The sequence below is a fragment of the Magnolia sinica genome, chromosome 4 (assembly GCF_029962835.1).
Source record: "Magnolia sinica isolate HGM2019 chromosome 4, MsV1, whole genome shotgun sequence".
Taxonomy (NCBI): Eukaryota; Viridiplantae; Streptophyta; class Magnoliopsida; order Magnoliales; family Magnoliaceae; genus Magnolia; species Magnolia sinica.
In genome coordinates this window covers 62,601,326-62,623,119 of record NC_080576.1, presented here as the reverse complement: position 1 = coordinate 62,623,119, position 21,794 = coordinate 62,601,326, and the positions used below count along the sequence as shown (strand labels likewise).

Below are 21,794 nucleotides of genomic sequence, written 5' to 3'. Positions count from 1 at the left end.
GCCTCCTACTACGCGCCATCCCTGGTACCTACTAATCAGGTCTTATCCAAAGGCCAGCCCGTGATCTCTACTGAAGATCTTGAGGACAATTTCGATGCACTCAGAATACGGATCTCCCCAAATCTTTGTTGAGGATCTCGGGAGATCATCCCGACATATTTGGGACTCAATTCCCTTCACAGTACGTCCCTACTAAATAGAGAGATATCATCTACGTCACCGCCTTTCTTCAACTATAAATAGGAGCATCTCTAATGGTGAAAGGTACGCAGAATCTCTCACCCAAAACCCCTCGATACTACCAGACCCAGATTCATAGCCTGACTTTGGCATCAGAGGATACCCTGCTCTAGACATGGTCTCCTTTGTCTTCTTCCTGTGCATGTACTCGAAGGTCTAAAAAGGGTGGACCAAATTTTTGCATCGACAGTTTGACACCGTCTGTGGGAACAACATTAAAGTCATTCATACTTTACTAGAAAACCACAATGGAGAAAGGAAAGAAGAAAGCTCTAGCTACCATTGTTGCAGCCATCCCAACTCTTCCTGAATCATTAACCGAGTAGGGTGCCCAGCTCTAACAGCAGCGGGCCGACTCTACTCCTGCAACGCCCACTCCTCGATCCCCCACCCGGGGCGGTCCATTAGTCTCCTTGGAGAACCGAATCAAAGCCTTGAATAAAAACATCGATCGACTCACGCAACTCCTGGAGAGTCTGAATCCACCCCTCGGTCGTGATGCAGAGGAGGGTGCTACCACTATGCCACCTTAAGCACTGGTCAACTCTCGAAGAAACAAGCAACCTCCTAAGCTGCTAGCCCAGGCTGTTTCCCACATTTCGGGAGCAACCACGCTCGCAAACTCCGACCTGTGCCTGCGCCAGAGAGGAAGAGCTGTGGAAAAGTCCCTAAAGCAATGGACGAGAATAAGGGCCCTTGAGAGGCAGAGCTCAGGAAAATTTGAGGCAGATCAGAGACATTAGACAAGCCTACTGTGCTCGAGTGCCGACCTCAGTAGAGGCCAAGTTAGGAGAAACCGAACCACCATTCACTGACAAAATTATGGCATCTTCGCTTCCGCCCAGGTTCCGGATGCCGCAGATGACCCCCTACTATGGAATCGCCGATCCGACCGAGCACCTCAAGTCCTTCAAAGCTTAGATGGAGCTTCATGGCACCTCGTGCCCGGTAATATGCCGAGTATTCTTCCTGACCTTATTAGGAGCTGTTCGACAGTGGTTTAGGCAGCTGAAGCTGAGGTTCATCAGTTCCTTCTCGCAATTCTGTAAAGCCTTCCTCACACAGTTCATTGGTGAGGGAGACAGAAGAAAGCCATCAGCTCATCTTCTCATGATCAAGCAGAGGGAGGACGAGTTGTTAAGAGACTACCTCATCTATTTCAACGCCGAAGCTGTCCAGGTCGACGATTATTTCGACCAGATAGATCTGACCGCCGTGGTAGCCGACTTCAAATAAGGAAAGTTCCTCTCTCTATTGGAACCCCCTGACTACCATCGCCGCCCTATTTAACCGAACTAAAAAATATTCCAATGCCGATGAGCTCTTTGGTTTATGAAGAGTTGCTCGACGAGGAAATAACTTGACTGAGGATAGGAAGAGAAAGGAAAAAAGGGGAGCATTCTGTTGTTAACGCCAAAAGAAAGAAAGAGGACGATCAAGACCGAGGCTAGCATACCAATCGACATCCAGAAAGTCACTTCCATCAGTACATTCCCTTGAACACCAAGGCATAGTAGGTACTGAAAGAAGCCGAGCCGAACAAATTAATCAAGCTCGATAATATGGCTCATCGGCCAACTTCGACCTCGACATCAAATACTAAGGGATGTATCGACTAAAGGACATTAGGGGGGGCTCTTATCTCGCCCATGAAATGCTGACCACTTGAAGATCTACTACTCTTGATAACTCAAAAAGTCCTCCAACTAGGAGCGCGTCAACTGACCGACCTACTCGACAAGGGTGACCTCCCTTTCTAAAAGAGAAAAAGGTTCTCGCGACACTACTGTCGTGCTTTCTACTATTTGATGATTTCTACAATAAAAGAACTTCCCCAGGTCAGGGGAAGAGAACTTTCAAATTTCGACTATCCGAGCTGAAAAATCAACTACGAGGACTTCCCTTAATGCAAGGTAACAAAGTCCTCTACCATGAATTCTACTACGGAAGAGCTTCCCCAGATCGGGAAGAAAATCTTTCTCTCTCTCTTAATCTGAGCTACACGAATTACTAAGAACTTCCCTTAGTACAAGGGAAAAATAGTCCTCACCAGTCATCTGACCTTGAAAGAAGAGGTCGGACCACTAATTGGTAATACCACTCGGATCGCACGATCTACAATGAGGATTTCTTAGTGCAAGAAAAAATAATCCTCTTAAGTAAACTGCTCGGCCCCTCACGAAGGGGTTGTTGCAGCTAACACATCTGTTCGACAAGAGCAGAATTTCCCTAATAAAAGGAAGAACTCAAGAGCTCACCCCAATGTTCCTACTCAGTTAAAATGTCCGACCTCACGAAAACCAACTTACTTCCCAAGCTCGTTGTGGAGCTCGAAAGTAGGGGGGCTCACTATTATGGGTAAAAATGGATTGGCTAAAGATAAGACGTCAGCTCGAACATCTCCGCAGGACACGAGATTGGCCAGCGCCGGTCATGACTAATGAGCTCCTCAATGGTCAAGGAAGATCTCCTTCTATTTCATCCGAATTCTACTAAGGATATCCGTCACCTACTACATATGAAGGCAGGTCGGTAGGTCGGCCATTTACCCAATGATAAGGGGAGGCTCAAAGCTCATCTGAGTATCCTGGTCGGCCAAGACCACTTCGGACTTTTGAGCTCAACCTCTCACAACATATTTCATCTAAATTCTACTAAAGAAAGGAGCTCGACCTCACTGCCCTAACACAGAGTATGAGGGCAGGTCCAGAGGTCAACAATCTACATGGCACAGAGAGAAGGGTTAGAGCTTGCCAGAGAGTCCAGGTCGGCATACAACCCCATGGTCAGGTCGGCCTCGGCCTCCTACTGCACGCCGTCCCTGGTTCCTACTAATCAGGTCTTATCCGAAAGACCAGCTCGCCGAAGATCTCGAGGACAGCGCCGACGCGCTTGGAATACGGATCTCCCCAAATCTTTGTCGAGGATCTCGGGAGATCATCCCGACATATTCAAGACTCGATTTCCTCTACTGTACATCCCTACTAAATAGAGAGATCTCTTCTACATCACTGCCTCTCATCAACTATAAATATGAGCATTTTTAATGGTGAAAAGTACAATGAATCTCTCACCTAAAATTGCTGGATACTACTAGACCTAGATTCTTATCCTGACTTTGGCATCGGAGGGTCCCCTGCTCTAGCCAGAGTCTCTTACGTCTTCTACCTATACATATATTCAAAGTTATAAAAAAAAAAGTGGACCAAATTTTTGCATGAACGGTGTGGATGAAAAGCGTATACATAATGGTGGGTCCACGTAGCTTTTTCAGCACCGAGGTCACTAGCGAATCCGAGTCCATTCCCGTAACCCCCGGTGTCTGCGACCAACTTGGAATACGTTGCCACGTGGCATGATTGATGATAACATGGACGAACGTGTGTCTCTGGAGTGATTTGGTAGTCGATAGAAAAGAACTCCGAGCCTCCTCAGCGGACTGGTCTTTTCTCTCCTGAATCTCAGAAAATGTTGCGGAAGAGCGGGGGAATGGATGCGTTGCAGTTGGGAGCAGGGACCATCTGGTCCACAGTCAGAACATCTCAACTGTCCCTTGTCAAACCCCGTTGTTCCAAAAATAGCTCTCAACCTCCCAAGAACGGAAACAGGAACAGCAAAGGTAAGCAACTAGTGTCCCTACTCAAATTGCTTCTAAAAAGCTAGGGTTAGGTTTCACATTGGAAAGTCGTGGGTACAAAATCAAGAATCACAAAACAAATATCATAATATTTGCATTTGAGTCGATTTGCGTGCCAATTTCTTACCAGTATTAGGTGGGGCTCTTCTATTATTAATTGAATGCTACTTATGGATGGCCCTGATTTGCAATCTAACTTTAAGTCCATTTGTAATTTTTAAAAAAAATTTTTGAAAGGGCAATTTTTACATCAGGCACCCGATCATGACCTTCATACATCTATGTGGGGGTAATGGCGGACCTGACTATGGATTGGTCTGGACCATCCATCCGGTTTTTTACCATGTGGCTTCCACATTGACAACCGCCAGATGGGTAGGGTGGCAATGGGCCGGGCATGGGCCTAGCACAGCATGTCCATGCCCGAGCCTGACTCAGCCTGCCCTGAAAAATTGATCAAATTTAAAAAACGCATGGGTTGCCTAACTGATGATCAGAACGGTATATATGTAGATTAATACACAAGTTGGGCTTGGCCTGACCAGGCTAGTTCACGCTAAAATGACCTAACTGCAGGCCTGCCCGAAAATTGATCTGGCCATACATGACTGGCACAAGCTAATAGGTCCAAGCTTGTCCAAAGATGGGCCAGGAGGGCTAGCCTGTTACCACCCCTACGAATGGGCATTCTCCATACTTGAATACGGTGCAAGTACAACATGAAATTTTAATGGGTATTGGAGAAAGAAAATAACAATTAGGATGGTGAATGAAAGCTTCATAGATACGTTCAAGCCCAATCCTCCATTGCATGTTTGTAAGCGAATGGCACAGTAAAACAGACGAAGGCAATATTGCATTTTTATCTGCAGCAGCAAAATACATTTAAAACCGGACACATACTAAATGGTCTATTTATTGTTAAGTACAGAAAAATTGGAGAGCATGAGTGATGGAATTCTATGCCAACCCCTCTAATGGACCTTGTATAGCTTTATATATATATATATATATATATATATATATTCTGGTTGCTAGTCTGTCTTTTCCCAACACTGAGGGAATTGTTTAGGCACACTCATTCATATGAATTTCTATCCCTTATGATTGCAGGCACTTGTTTCGACCTTCAATCAAATGGTCTAATGACACTGCCACGTCAACCAACATGATGGTGGTTCCATGTGAATGTCACATGCCACTTGATTTGAAGTCAGTTACCAACCACACCCATGGTCTGAACCTAGGTCCAACTGATCTACAACCCATATTTGATATGTGAGAAGTTTAATGCGTATGTGTGCCTGAAGCACCCTAGCCCATTTTTTGATGGCTAAAAATGCTTCAAACAGTGATAATTCTAGATCATTCTACTGGAAGCTCACAACCAAAAATGAAGTCCAAGCCTCAAAAGAACTCATCTTACATTTTATTGTAATCTAGAGTAAAAACCCCATAAGAAAAAATGAATGTCCATGCCCTTACATGTGCTAATGTGGTGGGTGCTTCGCACCCTTGTGAAGTTTGGACACTTGGTGGGAAACCTGGAGTGTTCGAAATGCTACCCTTAATATTATCCTATGATTTTTTTCCTTGTGATCTTTTCAATCAACATTATCTTTTGTGACAAAAGAGGAGCTTTTGCGATTTTTTATTCTCCCAAAAGAAAACCTATTTAAAACCTTATATTTATAATGCACACATACTTTTAGAATTTATTTTGAAAGCTCCCATTAATCTCCTGTAATATTCCAAAATTTCAAACATATCCTCCTGGACTTGATTCTGAATTGAAAAAAAAAAAATCCTATCCTTATTTTCCGTTTTAAAGAATAAGACTTAATTCGGAATGTTTATGCATAGCTTTAGATGTCTTATTAACCTGAATCTTCACTTGTTGAAACTACGTCAAAGTACAATTAAAGAAGGTATTTGGCAGCCCTATCCTTGAATTGGTCACTTGAATTTGCCAAAACCAAATGTATTTCACAAAAATTTTCATAGCTCTAGGAAGTCTATAAAGCTGAGACAAATAATGACCATATGTTTTTATGTGGCAGTCATGAGTGCCTTTTAGAGGAGAACACTTTATCTCATAGGACGCAATCTCACATCCACACTCGTATATGTGAACCTATTTGAGGTATCCCGATAATTGTAATGAACTAACACCTTAGAAACCTCTTCTTGATTAATTGAAGTTTCGGATTGAACCTTCTTCTATCATAAATGTAGCAACCACTACCTTCCTTGGGTATGAATGACATTGTATCTTTTATAGTGCTTACCAATCACTTTTGATAATTTGGTCATTGAAATACAGACTTCGGATACAACTGATGAGTACAGTTTCGTTCATAGGTGATTCTACAATCTTCGTTTAAAACCTATCACTTTGGATGTTTACTTCTTCAAATCCCTTGCAAACCTTTCCGTAGTGGATCTACCAAATTCTAGTTTGGTTTTATGCAATCAATCCTCTATCGTTGAGTAATTGCCTTACATAGCAATTTCTTAATCAAATGTCTAGATTTTCCATTGTACACTTTACACTCTTGATAGTGCTTCAATATTAAAATGCGAAGATATTGATGGCATTACTCTCCACCGTAAAAGGGATTTCTAATATGAAATTATGCAACCATTTTACCTCAATTTCTAGATGTTAAAGCTATGAACTCAGGTTTTAGTATGGAGTGAGTTATACAAATTTGTTTCTTTGCTATGAGATTCCAACCCCTTCAAAAATGAATATCCATCCACTTGTCGACTTGATCGTCAGAATTTTTGTACCAACTGGTATTGTTAGATACTCAATGGGAACCCTTCGTAGTCCAATCCATCTCGTAATGTCGACTTTAAATATTTCAGTACTCTAGATTCAAGATTCAAAATATATAAGACAGGTTAATAGTATACTTAGTTTCATGCAAGAAAGCATTATTGAGTTGTCTATACTACAGTGCTTGATACTTCCTTTGTTATATCATAGTTTCACACCTGGATTATGGGGTGTAGATAATGATTTACTTTCAAAGGATGAAACTTTCTTGGTATTTTTTTTTTTATAGTAATTGTGATTAATTGGGGAAATAAGATTGGTAAACCTAAACCCATATAGCTGGGAAAAGGGTCGACAATGAAGATATCCCATTCACTGTTTTCCATAATGTGGTAAGTTGAAGTTAAAGAATTTCCTTATCTAAGAATTTTTATCCCCAATATTACATTAGCACTTTCATCCTTCATGTTGTAGCTAGAAGATAAAATTTCCTTTGTTTTATTAATAATCTAAGACTTTGTTTTATTAATGATCTATATATCATTACCAAAACTAAGCATGTCATCTTCATGTAGACATATGATAAATGATAAGTATATTATCATTGGTCGACTTACAATATATGTATATGTTGCATTCATTTATTCTAAAGTTATGCAATATGTCACCTTAAAAGATTTCATAGCCCATTGCTTACATGCATTTTTTGTACTTTATAAAGATTTAGTATTTACATGCCTTGTTTTCTTGTTCAACCATCGTAATACCCTTAGGTTGCTCCACATGTAGATCTTCACCAACTCTTCATCTATAATTTTTACATCCATTTGATGTATTTTGAAGTCATAATTGTGGCTAAGGCTATTGATATTCTAATGGTTGAATCCTTGATATAGGGGCATAAGCATGGCATTAAGAAGCGGTTATGGCCATTACGTAATGGCAACAATGGTGCCTGTTACCACCTTAAAAAAAAAAGAAAAAAAAAAAAGAAAAAAGAAAAAAAAAAAAACGATGGTGCCCATTATATGATATAGGATTGTAATGCCCGATTTGAAAATTAAATGGCCCATAATGGGCCTTTAACGACTGTAACATGCCAATATGGGGCTGATACATTTTTTCCTTTAAGAAAAATCTTGAGTGTTAGAGGGCTGTAAGCCTGTAATGGCTAGTATTCTAAACAGCCATAAGGCCTAGCCTTTACAACCACTGTTACCATTATTGAAGACCTAGCGCAAAAGTACCAAAGAAAACTCTCTCCTTCTTTTATTTTTCTTGCCACTTGCGTTTTGACCATACTTTGAATTATTGATGCAGGACACATGATTTAATCCTAGCATGCAACATAAAGATTATGAAAGAGTCTATAAAGTAATTCAATTAATAAAAGATGCTAACCCACCACGTAATTAAGAGTAAATAATAGGAAATAAAATCTGATTTAACCTAAATCACATGTCTACATGCTAAGAAATCATATAAATCAATTAAAATTATGTCCGATGGAAGGATATAACTTCCAATTTAGCATAGACACATTCCATACTCAAGGGACTGATTTTTCGGTTCTATGATTAGGGTTAGGAAGGGGAAAATCTAAAATTTGAAAAATTAGGGTTCATGGGAATTGCGAATTTTGGAATTAGAGTTTTTTTAGAATTTGTAGAAAAGATGAAATTAGGAATAAATTAGGCGAATTGGTTAAGGGGATTGATGGATTTAGGTATTGGTACAGGAGAGTTACGGTTTTGGATAAAGGGAAGTTGGGGATTTTGAGGTCCTCAATGGTTAATTTCGGTTGGGGTTGAAGTTGGATGATGAAAAGTTGAAGAAAAAGATGATTTGGTTGGTTTTGGATAGGAAGGAAAGAAGAGAGAGAAGGAAGATGATAAATGGAAGGCTCGCACTTCCGTTGAATGGGGAATGGAATCACACCACACCTAAGCTCCAAATCACATGGTGTATTCTTCAAATCTCATTAATAAGAGAAAGCACAATCTTTTTTTTTTTTTCCTCAAAATGATGGCATAAGGGCTCTCCACACCCCATGCGATAACTCTACACTACCCTCGGGTATAACCTCAGGTGGCATTTCCATAATAACCTTAGGTGTGACCTCACTTACCACGTGGGCATACAACGTCAAATCAGTTTTAGTCTCTCTTTCAGACTCTTTGACATTAACTACAGGAAGAGATTCAAGCTGGAGTTTTGTCACATCTTGAGGACCACGTTTCTTGACGTCCTTCTTCGAGGTGCTTTTGGGCAGAAGAGGCTTCAAGATAATCCTTTTGCTTTCATATATAAATTAACACGTATTCGAGCGACTGGATAATATTGCGTCCCTATCATACAACCAAGGCCTGCCCAAAATGATGTGGCCTATATCCATAGGCAAAACGTTACACCACATCGTGTCCGTATAGGAACCAAACTGGATGAGAATTGGACAATGCTAAGAAATCGGAATCAAAGATGCATCAACCCATGAGACTCGATAGGGCCGAGGATGATGAACGACTAGCATACCTAAGCAGTCCACGATGTTAGCAAAAACCACATTGATGCAACTGCCACTATCAATGATCACCTTATAGTTTTTGCCACCACACTTGGCATAAGTGTGGAAAATTGGATTCTTGCACCAATCATCACTTTTTACAATATGGCTTACAGCATAGCTAACAATTGCAAGTGGCACAGTCTCAACTCCTTCAATTTTATCCCCGGCTTGTGATTGGACATCTTCCTCAGTGTCAGGGTTTGCCTGAAGGGAGGCTTCAATTTGATCGACACACGCACTGGTCACGGTCAATCGAGTCGTGCTGGTCCTATTGCCCGCTTCAATGGTCGTCAGATGGTGGTTGATAGTATTAAGGGTCTCGTCAATCTGCTCTAGATTCATAGTGGGATATAGACCAAAGCCACATCCAGAACAAGTGGGCATACACAAAGGAACTCTAAAAGGGAAACCTAAATCCTAGGGTAATGTTACGACAACAATAAAATCAACCTAGAGATTAAACTGGACATACTAGAAACACTAATATGAAAATTCAGCAAGACGTCACCCTCAAATATTATATTGAAAATTCAGTAGGACGGTAATATGAGAGTACCAAACTGAAAATTCAGCAAGAGCATTAATATGAAAATTACAAACTGAAAATTCAGAAAGGTGACAACCTGAGGTTACTACGCTGAAAATTCAGCAATGGTATAAGTGGAAAATGCTAGCTGATAATTCAACGATGGGATACTCCAAACTAGGAACAAAATTTAGTAATATGATCCTAAATCCTATATGCAATGTATGCTCTACTAACCCTAGATGTAACTTTAACCTAAGCACAACACAAAATCCTATGCTAAACCTATGGCTCTGATACCAAATTTGATGCAGGACACATGATTTAATCCTAGCATGCAACATAGAGATTATGAAAGAGTCTATAAAGTAATTCAATTAACAAAAGATGATAACCCATCACATAATTAAGAGTAAATAATTGGAAATAAAATCTGGTTTAATGTAAATCACACACCCGCATGCTAAGAAATCACATAAATTAATTAAAATTATGTTCGATGGAAGGATAAAGCTTTCAATTTAGAATAAGCACATTCCACACTCAAGGGACTGACTTGTAGGTTCTATGATTAGGGTCAGGAAGGGAAAAATATGAAATTTGGAAAATTAGGGTTCATGGGAATTGAGAATTTTGGAATTAGGGTGTTTTTTTTTTTTTTTTTAAAATTTTAATTTTTATTTTGGGAAAAGATGAAATTATGAATAAATTGGGCAAATTGGTTAAGGAGGTTGATAGATTTAGGTATTAGTAGAGGGGAGTTGAGGTTTTGGATGAAGGGATGTTAGTGATTTTGAGGTCCTCAATGGTTAATTTCGGTTGGGGTTTAAGTTGGATGATGAAAAGTTGAAGAAAAAGTTGATTTGGATGGTTTTGGATAGGAAGAGAAGAAGAGAGATGAAGTTTTTGGGAGAATACTTGTTTTGGATATAAAGGAAGAGAGAAGGAAGATGATAGATAGAAGCCTCGCATATCTGTTGAATGGGGAATGGAATCATACCACACCCAAGCTCCAAATCACATAGAGTATTCTTCAAATCTCATGAAGAAGAGAAAACACAACTTTTTTTTACTTTTTTTTTTTTTCAAAATAATGTCATTAGGTCTCCACACACCCCCTTTTCTCTTTTATAGTCTCAGAAAAGACCTTTTACAAAAGGGCGCTCTCAAATAAGATTCTCAACATAAAGATGCTTAATAAATTAAAAGTTGTTCCTAAATCCCTAATGTCAACACAAATATAAGCTCTACCAAAACTAATGAAGCATGTAAATAATCTAAACAACTAAACTATTTCGTGGCTCATGGGGGTCCATGGTCAAGATGTCCGATGATGATGATCCAACGGTGCAATCATCGTGTCCATCAAGCTCCTATATGCAACCCAATTGCATCTTCCCAGTGTAAAGTCTTCAAAGATGCACAAACATGCACGTGTGGTCTTCAACGTGGCTAGGAATGTGAATTGAGCCAAGTGGGCCCCATGTAATGGTCGTCTAGCCATAAGTAGACTGCCTCAACCCTCCTTTGGTATGGTGCTTGGATGTCCTCATCAATTATCCATGGTTCTCTTTACTTACATTTTATTGTTCAAGATCCATTTGCACCCTATATAGGTTTTGACTTTTGTGAAGTTGGCAAGTTTCATGTGCTATTGCCGATGATGGAAATTGTTTCTCAATCATGACCACCTTCTAGAAGTCAAATCTTTATGACATCATACCTTTGTTAAAATCTACAGGATCACTTTCAACATTAAGTATTATTAGGGCTTCTCCTCTTTGCTTTTCTCAACTATCTTGTGCTACAAACATCTAGAAATTTGGTCCAAGTTTGCATATTTTCTAGGTTTTTTATTTCTTTCTAGTTCTATTTCTAATCTTATAGTTCTTCTTAGGACATTATTTTTAGTGGGTTTGCTTTGCATCTCATTTATTATTTATCCTAGGGATAAACATGAAAGTTTTCTAAAAGGAGTGCATGTGTAGACCTCATTGCATTGTTTCATTGCATCTTCACATTGAATTTTGTGACAACCTATAATCTTGGCTACTTTGACTATAACTTAGGAAGATGCATGCAATAAGCCTAACCGTAGCCTAGGTCTAGTAGCATCTAGTCGTCTATAGGGGCCCAACATCCCCTCACTTTAAAGCATCAAGGGTTAGCTCTCTTGTTTATCTAGGGTCCCCAGGGCAAAGCACTAGTTTTTGTATGAGGCATTCAATTTATATGCAATAGCCAAAGTTAGAGCCTTGTGTACAAACTAAGTGCTAAACATGAATATGCTAAACTGACATTTGTCATATTTACCAAGGTTTTGTTCTTCATTTCTATTGTATGATTGTAGAAGGTATCCTATGGTGATGTGATTTCATGAACAAAATCTATAAATTCCTGTGAAGTGTCCTTGGATCATCTATTGGATCTAATGGTTTCAATTTTACAATTTAATAGTTTCATTTTTTTTATTTATTTTTCGTAGACTTTGAATTTCTCTAATACTTCACTGTTCTTTCTTGGGCTTTGGGGACTCGACATTTGTTGAAGCCATGACTCTTGTGTATGGTTTTAAGGATCCAAGAAAGACATTAATTTAGTCAGCTGATCACCAAAGATGATTTTAGAAATGTAATCAGTTGGGCTGGGGTGGGCCTAATAACAAAGAAAAGTTTTGAAGAATCCTCCAGTTTGTTATACACACACACACACACACACACACACACACACACACACACACATTGTTTTACCTCAATAAGGTATAAATAGAAATATACAATGACACAAGGAAGTAAGTAAATCTACTACTATACATGGAAGGTAAATCAATTAGAACAATTAGAGGGGGAGAGAGATTCTCCGCTCTACAAAAAATAGAAAGATTGTCACTATCTAAACATACATCACCCACACACACACACACACACACACACCAAATAATAATAATAATAATAACGGAATGTGGGTGATCAACTTATAATAGTTTGTTAACTAGGAAATATAGTCTTGTTGTTGTCATAGTCTTTGTAAGAATATCCGCAATCTGATCTTGAGATGCCATGTGTGGGAGATAAATAATATTAGTTTCTTAAAAATATCCGCTATCTAATCCTGAGATGCCACGTGTGGGAGGGAAATAATCTTAGACGAAAACTTCTCTTGAATGAAGGGACAATCAACCCCAATATTGTCCTCTTGTAAAAGACATGTTTAGAAGTAATCTGGACAATGCTGGTGTTATCTACATGAAGCGGAGTCATGGTAGTAATATCAATCTCAAAATAAAAAAAGGTCTCATAAACAAATGATCTCAATACAGCAGAGACACAACTCGATACTTAGCCTTCGTGGTGAACTTGGAGATCGTTTGTTGCTTCTTAGGCTTTCAAGATAAAAGTGAAGTGCTAAGAATCATAGAATACCTTGTAGTAGATCTACGGGTGAGAGCACATTCAACACAATCACTACAGGCAGAAGACTTAGCTCGATACTTAGCCTCCATGCTTGACTTAGAGACCGTTGGTTGCTTCTTACGCTTCCAAGATATAATGAAGTGCTATGAAACATACAATGCCCTATAGTAGATCCATGGGTGAGGGCACATTCAACCCAATCAACATCGGCATGGGCAACAAGCTCAAGGGAGATATAGATGAAAAGAACAATGACTGATATGAGGTACCTCTCAAATAGCGGATAATCCTCAAGAAAATAGTAGCATGCAAGGTATGTGACTCGACAACAATCTAACTAACAACCTATACCGCATAGGTGATATCTGGTTTGATCATCATCTTGCATCTTGACTGTCCTTTGATTAGAAAGATGCATGGGGTCGATGAGATCCTGGGTATATTTTTGTTGGCTAACAAGTATACCACGATTTGTATGAGAAACCTCCAATCCAAGGAAGTGCATGTAAGTTGCCCCTAATCCTTGTGTAGTAGGATGACTAAAGAGCCTGTTGAAGATATGTGATTCTAATTATGTAAACTTGATCAAGAGCAAATTGTCAACATAAACTAGTAAAACTTCAATGCCACGGGATGAAGACCAAGTGAATAAGGAGGAATCATGACCACTCTGTCTAAACCCAACCCTAATCACAACCTCGTGGGACTGTTGAAACCAAGCACGAGGTGCTTATTTTAGCCCATATAATACTTTACGAAGTCTGCACACCAAATCTTTATGACCCGTGTTGGAATCAGGATGCTAAGCAATGTACACGGTTTCTTGTAAATTCCCATGAAGAAATGGATTCTTCATGGCCATCTGTCGAATAGACCAATCACGAGTGGCAACAATGGCAATAAGCATCTAAATAACCTTCATCTTGGCCATTAGTGCAATGGTCTCCTCATAGTCAATGCCATAGTTCTGCTTGTAGCCTTGGGCCATGAGATTTAGTTCTGCTTGTAGCCTTGGGCCACGAGATGAACCTTGTACCGATCAGGGGATTCGTTTGACTTTAGCTTTATAGAATACGTCCACTTACTACCAATCACCTGCTAACCTGGTGTGCGAAGAACAAGGTCCCATATGTGATTATCTGCTAATGCCTGTAACTTTTCTGCCATAGCATCCCTCCAACATTGATGTTTAGAAGCCTAAAAATAAGAGGTAGGAACAAAAATGGAATCAATTCCAGAAAACATACAACAAATGAGTCAATTGGGAGGTTGGGATTTGTGGGTAGATCGATGTACCTCTTGAAGGGATGGATCAATTGCAGGTTGAGCCATAGGAGGAGGGGGAGGCACTTCTCTCACTTGTCATTGATAAACCTGCAAAGGAGTTTCAGTCGCATTTGCAATAAGAGGGATATCAGGAAACTAGGTTAATCCATTAGAGACAATAGAATGAGCAATTGAATTTTGTGAGAGTTGAGCATGAAATGGAACATTTTGTAAGAAAGCAACATTCATCGAACTCTACGAGCATTGGAGTCATAGCAACGATAGCCTTTTTGAGTGTCTCCGAACTGGAAATACATATATAGCAAGTAGACTTTGGAGATGGTTTATTACATTCATGTGGGTAAAGATGAACATAACAAACACATCCAAATATGCAAAATAATGAGTAAGGAGGAAGAGAACCGAAGATAACAAAAGTAAGGATAAATACTGCCAAGAAGTTTGGTCAGCATGTGGTTTATGAGATAGACAATGTAAAATTGTCTCAGCCCAGAATGTATGTGGAACAAAGGTATCTACCATCATGGTGTTGGTTGTCTTGATAATGTGTCGATTCTTGCTAAATCTTTCATTTAATAATACTATAGTGTTGGGGTGTATCGGGACAAATATTTTGATAAATAATCCCATGATCATGTAGATATGCCTTGAACTTCAGAGAGATGTATGCCCCTCCTCAATCTGAGCGGATAACCTTAATCTTTTTCTCAAACTGTATGGCCATCGTAGTTGTAGAACTGTCGAAATATTGTGAATACCCAGGACTTGGAGTGTAAAAAATATATTCATGTATATCTAAAGAATTCATTTATCAATGTCACATGATACTCTGCATGCCAGACATGGACTAAACCGAGGATGGCCCCCAAACATCAGTATGCGCAATCTTAAAAGGGGCAGTAGATTAAGAAGTACTAGGAGAAAAATGCTTACATTTACTTTTAGATAAACAAAATCAAGAACAGGAGATATCAAGCGAAGATTTATTAACTTTCAGTTTGCCCAAAATACCAGAAGAAAAACAAATGTGATAGTTGATTAGGGTGTAAATGACCAATGTGGCCGTGTCAAAGTTTCCACACTTTATTGCATGATTAATATCATGAGAAGGAGAAACGAAACGAGAAGTTGGTGTAACTGAGTTTCGAAATCCAACAAGATGAGCCGTCCCTTCCTCCTACCCTTCCCAACTACTTTGCCCGTTGTAGGATATTGTACGAAACAACAATCGGGAAATAAAATTAGTAAGCACTGGTTCTAGACTAACTAACCACAGATATAAGATTTACAGACAATTTAGGTACATGAAAGACATTAGTGAGAGTAAATGTACAATGCTAAGAATGGGAGAAAGATAACGATCCAACAAATAAAATATGTAGTTGGAGCTCTATCTACGATAGATATGACTAAGTTACTCTTGGATGGCTTCACATTGTTGAGATGAGATTCATTACTTGTCACATGGTTGGACGCATCCGGAATTAAAATACCAAGGAAACTAAAGGGATGTAGCTAACAATCCGGCCATCGGAAAGGCTTGGTGATTTACAGAATCATTTTAGGAGTAATTGGACTAGTAGGAGTAGCCATGGCACTTGTAGACGAGTCATTGGTTGCGGTCATATAGGCTCTTCCTCTGGCATTCTTCTTCTTCGTGCACTCTTGGATGTTGTGTCTACGAAATTGCAAAACTCATAGAGAGGACTGTCTTTGCAAGTTGTAGCAAGATGGCCAAACTTCTTACACCTATAACACTATGTGAGACATGTCAGGTTTCCAAGGTGCTGGTGAAAAGGCTAAAATAACTGTATCCGAGGTGCCAAGAAGTTGGGGTACACCAGTTAGAGTCTTGAGTATTTGCTCTTTTGCTAATAAGTCACTTATCACCACACTTATGGCGGGAAAAGGACTATAGTTAAGTAAAGTAGCCGACAATGCTCAAAATTAGGATGCAATTTCATAAGAAACTGCCTAACATGGGTTCTCTCTCACACATTCTGAAAAATGGAGATAACATCTATTAAAAATTTAAGATCCATCATCGACATCTAAGTCCAAATAGCCACTATTGCATTATAAAATTTCTAAATCGTTCGATCTCTCTGTGTGATCTGAGCCAATTCTTGTTCTAGTCAATATAACTGATATTCATTGCTTTGTTAATAGATAATTTTCAGATAATCCTACATATCCTTCTTTGTCCTATAAGGAGTTAGGCCAACAACAATTGTTTTGTCAACCGAGTCTAAAATTCATGTGACAAATTTTCTATTTTTAAATTTTCCACACAGTCAGTTCTTTGGGTTGATCTATTTTGGGAAAGGGATTGGTTCTATCAACCATACACTAGAATCCTCGCCTTCAAGAATTCTTGAAATGAATGGACCAAAGTCCATAATTGTTGCCATCAAACATGCAACGTGAAGAAAAAGTCTCTATCCATGATATTGGGTGACGACAATCTATAAATTCAACTCAAAAGTGGCATAATGTTGGGTATATCTTGACTCATGGATTGGATCTGGGATGGGTGTGCTGAAAACGGATTGCGAAAAGTTGCAAGGAAGACTAATGGTGGGTTAGCGGCTTAGATTTGAAGTGCTTGGTGGGAAGTAGGAGCTGGAGTTGAGCAACAACAACATGGCTGCGTTGGCGAACAACGGCGCTAGAGACGAGGCAAGTGCTGCATGAAGATCACCCGTTGCTACAGCGGCCGCGATGGTGGAACTAGAACCGAGAGATGCTGCAAACATATAGGGTCTTGCAACATCTGGAATGTTTGGAACTGGGAGATCGCTGCGAATGTCTGGAATTGGGAGATCTCTGGAATCAGTTGTAGCGTCCGGAAGGTGAGGCAGTGGTAATGTTGATCCGGCAGACAGTGATGGGGTTACAGTGATGTGCTGCTGCCAATGGATATTCTCGGCTGCCATTTGTGACTGGGTTGCTAGAGTTGCAAAGAGATGTAGGGTTCGGGGTGGAAGAGTGGCTGCAAGGTGGTAGGTTTGGCTGGTGCGATGGAGGTGATGCCCATCACTATTGTTGCGGCGACGATGACGAATGGCAGCTGCTTCGGTAGAAGGGCCAGCAATTGAGTAGATCAGCCTCTGCGGGTAGCAACGGTGTTGTGACAGAAATGAAAAGAGGAAGATGACAGTGGTTCCTCTAATTGGTGGTCAGAATAGCTGCTGCTTTGGTAGAAGGGGCAGCAATTGAGTAGATCAGCCTCTGTGGGTGGCAACGGTGTTGTGACAGAAATGAAAAGAGGAAGATGACAGTGGTTCCTCTAATTGGTGGTTAGAATGGCAGCTGCTTCGGTAGAAGGAGCAACAATTGAGTAGATCAGCCTCTGCGGTAGCAACAGTGTTGTGACAGAAATGAAAAAAGGAAGATGACAATGGTTCCTCTAATTGGTGATCAGAATGGCAGCTGCTTCTGTTAGATCGATGGCCTAGATTTGCTCTGATACTATGATAACAGAAAAGAAGTCTTGGAAAATTCTCTAGTTAGCTATGTACATTGCTTTACCCCAATAGGGTTTAAATAGAGATATATAATGATATGCAAGGAAGTAAATCTATTGCGCTATGAATGGACTAGATTTTCTCTGATAACATGATAACAGAAAAGAAGTTTTCGAGAATTCTCCAGTTTTCTATATACATTGCTTACCCCAATAGGTTTTAAATAGAGAAATACAATGATATGTAAGGAAGTAAATCTATTGCTATAAATGGAAAGTAAAGCAATTAGAATAATTAGATGGAGAGATTGATTCTCTTCTCTACAAAATAAAAAGACTACAACTGTCTACAACTATTTGGGCTGGCACCCATGGTTCATTGCCAACTTAATTGAGGAAATTCATGAGATTAGCCAGAGGTTGGGGGTGTCTTTCCATCATGTAGGTCGCTCTGCTAATGATAAAGCAGTTAACCTAGCTATGAAAGGGGCTGCTAATTCATCTCTTCTAGATCTCTAAATCTCTAATGAAGGATGGTAGAAGCTGTTCATTGCCAACTTAATTGAGGAAATTCATGAGATTAGCCAGAGGTTGTGAGGGTATCTTTCCAGCATGTCGGCTGCTCTGCTAATGATAAAGCAGACAACCTAGATAAGAAAGGGGCTGCTAATTCATCTCTTCCAGATCTCTAACAAAGGATGGTAGGTGCTTGAGAGAAGAGAGGGGGTGGTGGAGGTGCTTGAGATTGTAAATCATTTTATGTCCATGCTAAACTTTATTTAAATCAAAATCACCATATCATGTCATAGTTCCATATGTGGGGCCTTTATGGTGTGTGAGTGGGATTCCATTACAAATTCCAAGAATTTTCTGGAAAAGAAACACAAAAATGTTTTTTTTTTTTTTTTTTTTTTAATTTTATATGAAGTTGGACCTGAGCAAGATATTAATTTAATTTTCTTTTATTTATCAAATAAATCTTCAGCACATGACGAGAATGTTTTTCATGTATGCCATTTTTCTAGAAGGGAATGTCTTCCACCTTCGCGGGGGGTGTGAATAAGCCAGGTCTAGGCCAAGAAAGATCAGAATTTTGAATAGGTAACTTGAGAAAAATCAAGTTTTTAACAGGCAGGGCCTGAGAAAAATCAACATTTTGAATTGGCCAGGCTACCGAATTTAAAATCGGGGCCTAAACTATCCAATCCCAATTCCTGAGATATTGACAGCCCTAATCTGCACTGACCATTTTTAGGATTCATAATGTTTTTTCCCCCTACGATTTTCATACATCCCTTCTATTCTCTAGAAATTAAATGAAAACCCTGGTTGAAATATCCAATCCGAGAGCTTTTCTTGGTGCATCCTCCATCCAAGGGAAGCTCTATCAATTTTGGGTCATTGGAAAAAAAAAGGGAAAAAAAAAAACACGAATCTTGTGACAATATGTCAGGATATGTTTGATTAAACTTTGGCTTCTAAACCAAAAGTTACACTGATTTTATTTTCGTGCTGGCTGATTAGTGGATATTTAATGGACAACCCCAACAAAAAATATTCAATGGTATGGATTGAAGAAAAACTGACTGTTAATTGGAGGCTAGGATTGTTCAATCTGTAGAATTTCCAAGAGCCTGCATGTCAACCATCACATTCTGCCTGAAAGCCTACCACATGTATGATTTCTGGAGGCATGTAAAATTTGAAATGCTGACCTATTATAGGGAGATTACGGACTCTACCAACAAGCCATGCATTTCATCCTTGCTTGCTTATGCCAATTTTTATATTCATGGGCTATTAGCTATTATTACTTTAGATATACTTATTAAATTAATAATTAAATATCGAGCCAAGTTGAGTCTTTGAGTTGACCTGATCCAGGTGGACTTTGGGTTGAGCCGAGTTTTTGTGATTTTGAACTAGTGTATTGTACTCAAGTCGAGTTTTTGGGTCTTTGAACTAACAACTGTCCAAATGGATAGGCTGGTCTGTTCAGGTGGACTGTCTACTGTTGCCTCTCTGGCAAGGATACACTAAAAGGATGGTATGGATCAACTTCACTGCCTATTACATGTCAGCCGTTGGGTGACAGATACCTTCTTGGTCAGTATTTATGTGGAGCGGAGAGGGTCGTTGCTCCCAACTACGTGCACTGGACGCGAGTTTACTGTAACCCCTGGTACAGGGAGTTCCTATAACCAAAGCTCAGTGGGGCCCGTTGTGATGTCCATGTCGCATCCACTCAGTCAATCAGTTTTGCCAGCTCATGTTAGGATGTGAGCCCAAAAATGAAGCAGATCCAAAACCTCAAGTGGGCCACAACATAGGACACACTGGGGATGGAAACCTCCACCATGGATACCTAAATGGGGTCCACCGTGATCGTGATATGCCATCCAACCTGTTCATAAAGTGATTCCCACTCTGGATGAAGGGAAAACACAAATATCAGCAGCATGATCCAAAACACATCTATTTGTATCCATTGCAGAAAGAAGTTAAGATATTTATTTCCATGCATACGTTTCACATCTATTTGTATGTAGAATGTGTATTTGGTACCAAAAAAATGTAAATGCTTCGAATTCCTCACACCGCAAGTATAATAAATACTTGTTATGCAACCCTTGTCAGCCATCTTATCACATGTATACATTACCTCTTCTCAACTCTAGGACCAATCTCAAGAAAAGATAAACATTTTCCCAATTGTAACTTGTAAGTTCCTTTTGCACATCCCTCCAAGCTTTAGCTTTCGCAAACATGAATTGCTTGAACGAACATGAACAATGAATCTTGACCAGTTTTCTAGCCTTGGAAAAGAAGGGATTTCACGATCTATAGTTCCAGTATTATACTTTTTCTTGTTCTTTGCGTTTTGGAAAAATAATTTTTGAAAATTTCATATCGCGACTGGTTTTTCTATTTTTCACTTGCTCATGTGGTATATATATTGTTTCCATTTGTTATGGATATTGTATGTGTCATTTTGTTTTTCAAAGTGTATAGTGCTTGACAACTTGCTACCTTCAATTCTCCCTCACCCTCTGTTTTTCTCATCTTTTTTTTTTCCCCCAATGCTTCTCAGGTGATAGGGTGCCGACAGACTGGGACAAGGCCTGGTCAAGCTTTAGGAAGCAGGGAAAGAAGACACTATTCTCACGGTTCACACCAGACAAATATGTAAGCTGGAATCCAAGGCGTTCCGAATACCCGCTGTCTGAGGAGGTCGATCCAATCAAGAGGACAGAAAGGTCAAACCTCATGTTATGGACTAGTCCAAAATTCACTCTAGCAGGAGCTATAGTTGTGGTTTCAATGCTTCTAATCTACACACTTGTAGCGCCGATAAAGTGATATCATCTGAACCCAATTGGAAACTTGCACCTTAACTTGTGTGAAATCTGATAATGTTTTTGTAAAAAAAAAAAAAGGGTAGGTTGTAAATTTCAAGTTTAATGTAGCTATTATAATTTGTTGTGTTTCTTCTTCACTGAATTTAGACCAGTTGCATCATTCAAAACTCATAGTGGATTTCTTAGGTGCAATACTGGAAGCCTGAACATGCAAATCTCTTGGTCCGAGAGAAAAGATTTTGGGTCTGATTTCATGGGTAACCCTTCTCCTAAATCCTTCACACACGCCCCGGGATAGCTAACTTTCACCCACAATTATCATAGAGAGGGAATTCATAGGTTTTTAAACCCAAGCAGCACAACCTGAAATCCTACTAAATCACCCTCTCCATTCTTAGGTCAGATTTTTTATTTATTTTTTTCATATACTAAATAAATATTTAATAAAAGGTATTTTAGCTGATGATTGAAATGTGCCTCTTTTTCTTTTTCTTTTTTTCTTTTTTTTTTAAAAAAAT

At 39.4% G+C, this 21,794-nt stretch overlaps 1 protein-coding gene and 1 long non-coding RNA gene across 3 annotated transcripts; both read left to right on the top strand.

Annotated features, from left to right (window-relative positions):
- Positions 1-3,628: 3,628 nt before the first annotated feature.
- On the top strand, positions 3,629-21,413 carry LOC131243161 (uncharacterized). 2 transcript variants are annotated; one of them, XM_058242310.1, is made up of 3 exons: positions 3,629-3,859; positions 4,991-5,124; positions 21,009-21,413. In XM_058242310.1, exons 2-3 carry the CDS (start codon positions 5,046-5,048, stop codon positions 21,275-21,277), a joined length of 348 nt encoding a protein of 115 aa, XP_058098293.1. In that variant the 5' UTR covers positions 3,629-3,859; positions 4,991-5,045; the 3' UTR covers positions 21,278-21,413. The 2 variants fall into 2 exon arrangements, with proteins under 2 accessions (XP_058098293.1, XP_058098292.1); XM_058242309.1 differs by lacking the exon at positions 4,991-5,124 and having other exon boundaries at positions 3,633-3,859.
- LOC131243163 (uncharacterized) lies at positions 12,708-18,042 on the top strand. The gene is made up of 2 exons (XR_009169906.1): positions 12,708-13,429; positions 13,470-18,042. It is a non-coding gene; the product is annotated as an uncharacterized LOC131243163 (long non-coding RNA).
- Positions 21,414-21,794: the final 381 nt, after the last annotated feature.

What these genes read in the sequence shown, in the direction of transcription:
- LOC131243161 (XM_058242309.1), top strand. Translation starts at nt 3,709, where the DNA reads ATGTTGCGGAAGAGCGGGGGAATGGATGCGTTGCAGTTGGGAGCAGGG. An exon ending in CGGAAACAGGAACAGCAAAG is followed by an intron (nt 3,860 to 21,008) that starts GTAAGCAACTAG and finishes AATGCTTCTCAG; the next exon opens with GTGATAGGGTGCCGACAGAC.